General features: G+C 36.6%; 1 protein-coding gene across 4 annotated transcripts in view; it reads left to right on the forward strand.

Moving 5' to 3' along the window:
• The window catches only part of ZNF536 (zinc finger protein 536), a 422,921-nt gene extending 418,193 nt beyond the window's left edge, over nt 1–4,728 (forward strand). For 3 of the 4 annotated variants that reach the window (XM_030581943.1, XM_030581945.1, XM_030581944.1), the window contains one exon: nt 189–4,728. In XM_030581943.1, coding sequence (XP_030437803.1) covers nt 189–424 — 236 coding nt within the window. In that variant the 3' untranslated portion in view covers nt 425–4,728. The remainder of the gene's footprint in view (nt 1–188) is intronic. The other variant, XM_030581946.1, reaches the window with a different exon arrangement.
• Nucleotides 4,729–9,030: the final 4,302 nt, after the last annotated feature.

Here is a 9,030-nt window from a genome sequence, read left to right on the forward strand (position 1 = left end):
AAAAGAGTTTTTAACAATACAGTTTGTATGAATAGAACTCAACAGAAGCACTATGAATTCCTTATTGTTGCTGAATGCATGCAGCTCTTCCTTATAGCAGCATTTCTTTGTTACACTTTGCAAAGAACTGGCTTGTGGTGAAAATGTAAATATGAGAAAAACTAACCAGACTTTTGTCTGTCATGCAGGTCACAGGCCTTTCCAGTGCAGATACTGCCCATACAGTGCCTCTCAGAAGGGAAATCTGAAGACCCATGTTCTTTGTGTCCATCGCATGCCTTTTGACAACAGCCAGTATCCAGATCGCAGGTTCAAACGCTCCAGAGTTGACTCCGAGGCTTCTGGGAATTTAGAGGAACCTGCAGCTGTCAAACCTGGGAGCTCAGCAGAGCTAACAGAGGAGGGCAGCAAGGCCCAAGAGTAATGCAGCTGAACAAGTCAATCTATATATTGCAATATTATTTTACACAGTTCTTAGGTGTGCATTTGAGTAAGAGTTTGATAACTGCATTCCAAGGAAAAGAATTGTGTACAAATTCCCAGTGGTGTACAGGATGTTTAAAACATTTAAATATATATATATACAGCTACACGTATATATTACAAAAAGAAAAAAAATAATTCCCAGCCCTTGAAAATGGCTGCTAAACTGTTACCTGGCAACAAGTACTTCCAAACAACGTAGGTGGGATAATAAAGTGATTTTAAAATGTTAGGAGGTCATTAGTTATTTAAAAAGCAGAGCGATTTCAAACTTCAAAGTGGTCTTTGTCCAAAAATAATGCTCTTAACAGAAAAATGATACCGTCTAAATGATTTAGTGTTGCCTTGAAGATTGAGGGGCTGTGTTTTCATTGTTGAAAACACCTTTATAATATGACACCAGCTGCTGTCATTTGCTTAGCATAGTAATGAGATGTGTTGGTAGACTGCCATGGTGCCAGTCTGACTGGAGCTGTCATTGCAGAGAAAATCAATTCAAGTGGTGTTGCAACTGCACTATAGGAGAAATCTTAGACGGCCCATAAGCTGGGGTCAGTACTGACCTATATTGGAAAGGATTGTGATATATTACATTTTCAGTTTGTTTTTTTATATATATACAGCCAAATGAATCAATGGTTAGAAAGAATCTGAAGGCCAATGTGTGATTGCAGATTGGTTGTGTAATTCCATTTTTTTTTAGATTAACTTTCAGTATTGAGGGAAATTATTTTATTCTTTTCTTTCTTGTTGATGAAGAAGTAGGTTGTTGTAAAAGTAGAAGAACAATATATAAAAAAAACATTGTTTAGTGAAACTTATCTGTAGAAGGTGCTGGTGAGAAACAGAATATTATTAACTAGCCGGTTGGTTTCTTTTTCTTTCTTTCTTTTTTTACTTGAATGAAGGATTCCCCAGTCATGGTTAGTTTTCATTTGTTAGGTTTTATAAGTGTTACAGACATAGTGCAGGAGTTTCTTCTGGAGCAAGCTCTTATAAAGTAGCTTGACCTAAAATATGAATCCAAACATCCTGCTCTTTGTCTCTAATGAAGAAAAGTGTTTTTGCTAATATTTCTTTGTTTTTGTAAAACAAATGTGTTCTATATTTTTGCAGATTTTAGCTTTTCTACTGATTGGATCCTCCAAATTTGTTAAGTTCTTTGCCATATAGGAAGCTTTTGAGAGACTACAATGAAACACACAATAAAAACAAAAAGTAAGAATAATAGGTAATGGTTTATTCTTAAATCTGCTTGAATGGCATACAATTTTAGCCTTTTAATGTACTTCCTTTGATAGAAGCAAAATCGGTGCTGTTTATCTGTTTATTATGATAGTAGAGAAGTATGAACTTCTTCTAAAACAAAATAATCCAGACTTAAAAAAAAAAAAAAAGTCAATATTTCTTTGCAGGCTGGGAGCACAGAGTAAAACCCCAGGGCCTTAAAACTTCAGCTCTGCCTAAAGCAGTTTACAAAAAATACTAAACTGCAATCAATGTAAATAAAATTCTTAGTGCTACCCTGAGACTGGAAAAAAAAATCTCAGGCTAATAAGGAATACGGTTTGCATATGCTGTCGGAAAGGATGTCATCCAACTGAAGTTTCAGTTTGAATGAGGTCACTGTGTAACTTGGACCCATCTGGCACAGAGCAAGCTGCTTTTCTTGTTTTTCTAGAATAGTTCTCACTGCCTTACTTAAATCGAGTTGATAAACTTAATGCAACTGTTTCTATGATCCTAGATAAAGGATTGAAATGTTATTGAAAACTTTCTGACTGTAGTAAGCTTTAGGATTTTAACTGCACTACTGTGTTTGGTGACTGTGTCAGTCGCTTGCTTTTGTGTGTTTGCGCCGCCTTCAATATCTTAGCAAAAAAAAATCATCAAAACAAAACAAAAAAAAAACAAAAAACAAAAAAAGCCCACATTCCATCTCTTGCACTTTTTGAGCTCTTTCAGTATTCTTTTGTGTCTTCTGAGCATTTTCAGATACGACAGGCAATAATTCTGTTTGTGACACTGGAAACATCTCCCGTTCTTTGTGATGTGTGTGTTGATTCCATTTGGTCCGGTGCTACTGTCCCTATTTTCCCCTCTGACATAGACCTTTTTTCCAGAACATTTGTAACTTGTAATACAAACAAGTGACAGCAGCAGTGATGCATTGTCAGTTTCTGAATATCATCATGCTTCTCATATCTAAACATGTCAAGTTTTTTCTCTGTAACTTCTGTAGTCTGTGATACTGGTCATAATACTGTCTACATTCCTACACAAAGAAAAATTTCTATCTTGGAGGAAATCTGAGAATAATAGAGTAGAGGATTTTGTTGCTATGCTTGTAACAATTAGAAAACTTTGTATTTAAAGTTTATTCTTGGTCATTATTTATTATTATAATACATCAGTTGACAGAACTTTATTCTGGTATAGAAGTATTAAAAGTTGTTTTTTCAGCAATGACTGTTTTCTTTCTGCTGTTAGAATAAAAATTGTCTTTGAAGCAGTACAGTTTTATCCAGTGTTTTACGCAATAAAACCTCTACCTCTGAAAAAAGTTTTCCTACTTGCATATGTTTATTAGGAACACTTAAAACATTACTTTCTGCAGCTTTGTCAGATATTAAAAAATAATGTCAGTAAATTCACTGTTGTTAGGCAGTTACTGGAGTGTACTATGCTGGGTGTGTGTGCTCAATCCACTTATTAATCAGAACAAATCTATAAACAGTATATAGATATAGATATATTATATATTGTGACTAATTGAAAGACTGTGGAAATTTGTTCTAGCATGTAGTAATAATTGTTTTATATAATACTAATTATGTACTACAGAAAAAAGCCTTGGGGTCTATCAAGCATTGATTTTAAAGTGTTTAAAGTGTGTATCATATACTGTAATGTATATAGTCATGTTTCATGTTAAAACACATTTGTTTGTATAGATCATATACTTGGCTTTAGAAAATTGTGAGGTTTATTGTAATGATGCATGTAAAGAAAATTGCCTACATTTTAAAGGAATTTGCAAGTGCAAGAGCCCTCATATTCTACCGGAATCATCATTATTCTTCCTGTATATGTTTTGATTTTCATACTTGGAAGCAACTACATTAAAGGATCTGAAGTTCTTGACTGACACTCATTGAAAAGAGTAACAATAATTAACTCATATCAATAAATGGATTCACCAAAGCAGACTAAATCCTTCTAAAGTGCAGAAAGTAGGGGGAGAGGGGAGCCTTGCACAGGAAAACTGAGAAGGAAAGAACAATGGGAAATTTTAACAGAATTAGATGAAACCACTCACACTCTGCTAATAATGTCATACTGCTGAGCTGAGCAGATTCTCCAATCCTTGTGTGTGTGTGACCAGTAGAGCTAATGTACAAAATTACCTAGCAGTGTTAAGAACAGAAGACTAGCAATGAGGAAATTCAGAGTTAATCAGTTGTTGAAAGTTACATCTAGGAATTGACTTTTCAGTTTAATGGGCGGAATGCAAATATTGCCATGACAAATCACGTGACTAGTACCATTTAAGTGAAAAATGAAAAGCTACATGTAATTAGGAAAAATTGCATTTTTAGGAGATCAAATTTGGGTTCAAATTCAAGAAGTTCATCAAAATGACTAATACATATTTTGGGGTTTCTCACAACCTTTCCTGATGTAACCCATTATCTCATCTGGGAAGTATAGTATGTCAAAAGGCCAAGGCGGAATCTATTTGCTTCAGTATATGAATTCTACTCTGCCTTGCTCCAGGGGTGCTGTCATATCAAGAGGTCATTGTTTCCAGGAGCCAGGGGAAAACAAACCATTTTTTCCTCCAAAGATTTTCAAGTCTTCTTTCAGGTTCAATGGACGTTAAATGAAAATGTGGATCCCGATATATTGAACGGAAGCAGTTTCTCTGCACCTCGATGGAAATGTTCACAAACACAATCTCCTTTATTATCCAATATGCATAATAGAATCCTATGATTAAATGGTTTGCATATTCTTTAGGAACCATGGAAAAGAACCACCATGAGGCCTTGTACCAGAAAACATGGCAACAACAGCCAAGCTGTTCCATGGGAAACAGAATGTCTGAAAGAGTTAAATACTGTTGTCTCAAAAAAAGGCAATTTGTAAAGATTTTTTGTTAGCCCAGCTGATCAGCAACCTTCATATGCAGATGGTGAATGTTTTGACAAGAGTCTTTCTACCTAACATCAGAAAGATGCTCTCAGCTTTAAGACAATGTTTCTTGCTGAAACTTTTATAAGGACTATAACCCCTTTGTCTACTGTAATTTGGGAACTGAATATTTCCCTTATCTGTTTAACATCTGTATTGTAACAGTATATTATAAAAATCTCACCTTGTGTATTGTAAGCACGATCCCAGTGAAATTATTCTTAAGTATTGTGTTTTTCATTTCTGCGTATCACTGCTTGGCATGAGGTACCAAAGTGGAAGTATGTTTCCATGGGGAAGGTTGGGCGGGGGGGGGTAAGAGGAAGGCAAAACTATAGTGTAATGTAATATTAAAAGTGTAATCCAGCTGAGCACTATACAAAGGGATTGTGAAGAGTTCTGCAGCTTCTCACCTGTTGGTGTTGCTCATCATATTTTGGTTGTTGTTTTGTTTTTGTTTTTGTTTTTTAAAGAGTCTCAACGAACAGGGAAATAATAGGAAAAGAGGAGGTAGAAAATTTAAATGATCCCAGAGTGAACTGTTTTGCTGTTAATACAGAAATACAGAGCAAGACACATTTAATGGGCTCTATATTTTATTATACTATGCTGAATAATTAAGTTTGAGGCTAAGTGTCACATAGATTTATCTTTTAATTAAAAAAGCATGGTTCACGCATATTTGAGTGGTAGTCCAAATAAATGCAATATAGAAATTTATGTTTGTTTATCTAGGTGTTAATTACCTAGAGATTGTTCTGGATTACTTCTTTTTATAAAGTGTCATAGGCTCATGTCACAAGTAATAAAGCTTAACGGTGGAACCTTATCAATTTGCTAACTATAATGCTAGTGTGACCTGAAGGAAAGGGAAAAAAAACAAAAAACTTTGGAACATGTTCTGCGTGTGTGCCCCATTCAACACACAAAAAACCCACACATTGAACAAGGCAATCATTTTAAAACGTTCTCGTAAGTAAAAGTACAAATACATCTTCAGTGTTTTACAACCTTTCATGCATGTAATTATTTATAGAACACACTGTTATTTATGCCTTGTGAACTAAATGTTGTGCAGAGACAGACATGGTAAGCAATAAGATGTAGTTTACCTGGTGGGAAGCAACACATTTGATGTATGAAGGAACATTTACAAACATGGAACGCATATTAAAAGTGAGACTTAGATGTAATTTCCTTCATATTTTGAAAAGATTTTTACAATGTATCTAGAAACCAAGATGAAGAGAAATGCAAAACTGAAGTCTAAAGATAAAAAAATCAGGCATTTCAATGGTGCTAACAGAGGAGAAAAAATGTGTACAGACACAAATTGTTCATCATATTCTCTGTCCATCTGTTTTTTCTTTGTTTATCACCAGAATTTATATTAGAATTCTATAGAATCATGTGGAATGATGCTGAACACTGGCAGAGAAAGCTAACTCCACAGCTTGTTCAAGTAGAGGGCTAGCTTTTTAGCTAATGTAAATCAAATGGGATTACACTGATTTTCACCAAGTGAGAATCTGGTCAAGGGTTTTGAAAGGCTACGGATCCTTTCTTACTTTTTGTTTATTTGTTGTTTTTTAGATGGTGGGGGGTTGGGGAGGGTGGGCAGAGGAAAGGGGGAAAAATTTATTTATTCTTTGCTTAGCATTCCGATGACCTGAAAATAATATTAACTTTCTGTTACACCACATTATTTGTAAACTTTTTTGAGAACCTCCACTCTCTGATATCACAAGAAAATCAATGAAAATTACTCTGTGTTCATGCTCATTAATTCTTGCTTCATCTACAGTTTCTCAATATAGGAAGAAGACTGGAAACAAAGTAATAAAGGGTTGTCTTCTGTGTGTTACACAGCAATTATTCCTGCAGAAATAGATTACAAAAGCTTTGTTTCTTGTGTAGACAGTGGTAGTCAATGGGGTACATCTGAAGAGATGAGGTCAGAGGTACATTTAATGTTTAGAAATGTTGCTAAATAAGATAGCTTTGAAAATAAATTTAAAGGAATTTAAGTATATTTCTTTCTAAAGGAATGCAAATATGTATATTTCTCATAAATACAACGTTAAAGGCAAACTTTTTTTTAAATAGCCTAATTTTGGCCCCAACATCCATATTAAAATTCCTAAAAAAGTGGCCTGCAGTGTAGAGCAGTAAATTTAAATCAATGGTTGCTCAGCACTTTTGAAAAATCAGGTCATTTATTCAGGATTCTAAATATAGACTGAGGAATCTAACTTAAGGCTCCTATATTTGAAAATCTTAGCCCTGGAATGTGATGAATCACTGCATTATTACAGTTTTATAGTAGTATAGTTCCATTCAAATCAATAGTTACACATCTGTAAAACTGAAGAACTTGGATGGATTATGTAGTATCCTGGATGGATCAAAAGGACTATTCATCCACAAAGAGAGTGGAAAATTTCTTACCAACAATTTCCTTTCTTTTAGCAGCACCTCCCAGAATCCTGGATGCCCAGGCGGCTCCCCTCCACTCTGCAGCTTACAAAAACAGATCAATGTTTTGCCACCACTCCCTCTGGCCATGCCCCCTCTGCTCCCACTTGCATCCAGAAGAGTTCATCCAAACCTGTAAAACTTGCATAACATTATTATTAAGAAATGCTCTGGAGGTAATGAAATAGCTATGTACATTAGACCAAGAAGGATGCGTGTATGGTAATAATCTCACAACATCTGACCTTTGGCTCACGAGCCATCTAGGCTGGGTAGAAATGTGAGAGATGCTGCTAGCAGAAAGGAAATGATCAGTAAGACATTTTCCGTTCTGCAGCCCAGCATCTCCCACAGTTCTGGATGCCTGGGATGCAGTGAGGAGTGAACAGATATAAGGCAATTCATGAAAAAGTTCCGTAGGAAGAAAGAGAAGGAAGTACTTCCTCTTTCTGTAGACTCGCTCCACAGGCTACATTATTTCTGTGTCACCGTTTGTAGCACTTTCCTGCCAAAGGAGATCTTTGCAGAGGACAGAAAGTTATAGAATCATAGGACTGGAAGGGACCTCAAGAGGTTATCTAGTCCAGTCCCCTGCACTCAAGGTAGAGCTAAGTATTATCTAGACCATTATTATCGAGTATAGTACTTACAAATTCACCAAAACAGAGACTTTTTATTCCTGTTGACATAAAGCATAATTTATTCCAGGCTAGTTTACTAGTAAATTCTCAATTTAATTTGCATAAATACCTGTATCAGTCCACTTTAAGGTGCTTAATGAAAGTGTTACCTGTAGACCAAGTGGCCACATTGCAAATTTCCAAAGTGAATACACTTGCATGAGGTTGCTAAGGATCTCGTGGCGTGCATCTTGATCCCTTCTGGAATAGGAACCTCTGATGCTTTGTAGGTTTCTGCAATGCCTAGTCTAATCCACCTAGCAATGAAAGATTTGGAAGCTCTGAGTCCCTGGCATTTTGGATGGAGGGACATGAATAGGCAGTCCAGTCTTCTCATGGATTCTGTACATTGAAATACGTTGTTAAGATTTTTCTGACCTCTAAAGTGTGCCCCATCTTTTCAGTTGGATGCTTTTGGACAGAACAAAGGAAGCACAACTTCTTGGGAAGAAGTATGGAAAGAGAAATTTATCTTAGGAAGAAAGGATTCTGGTGTCCTGAGTGCTACTTTGTCCTTGTGCAACATGCAGTGAGGCTCATGTATAGATTAGGCTGCCAGTTTAACATTCAGCTGGCTGACATGATCGCTGTTAAACAGATCATAATGGATAAGTAAAATGCTGACGCTGATGTCAAAAGTTCAAAGGGTTGGCTTGTTAAGATCCTGAATACTAGTGGCAGGTCCCTATGAGGGGTGTGTACCCCATATACCCGTTTCAATGAGTTAATATGGGCCTAACATACCTGTAAAAGAGAGAAAGCTAGATTTAATTAATGACTAGGGAGGGATGAATAGCTGAGGAGGGGCTGGATGGTGATCATAAAGCCAAGAAATAGAGAGCAGAAGGGCTGTAGGGAGAGAGAGAGTCTGTAGTCACTCTCTGGTAATAGGAGGTAGTGATGAGGAAGCCCAGGAGAGGTCCCAGCCCTAAGAGTCCTAGCCCTGAAAAAGGAAGAGAAGGTCTGAAAAAGGCTGGGTAGAAAGGAGCCAGAACAACAGCTAGAAGGAGTGTAGCTGTGCTGTAGGGTCCCTGGAACTCAGTGTAGTGGGAAGGCACGGGTTCCCCTACCAATCACTGTTAAGGTAGCATGAGTGCAGAGTTGGGACCCTCATGGGAGGACATTGGATTGTTTGATATTTGGCTTTCTGTTACCCCAGAAAGAGTGGCTGGAGGGCTGAGTTACGAGAAGGGAGACC

This window comes from Gopherus evgoodei, chromosome 12 (genome assembly GCF_007399415.2).
Source record: "Gopherus evgoodei ecotype Sinaloan lineage chromosome 12, rGopEvg1_v1.p, whole genome shotgun sequence".
Taxonomy (NCBI): domain Eukaryota; kingdom Metazoa; phylum Chordata; order Testudines; family Testudinidae; genus Gopherus; species Gopherus evgoodei.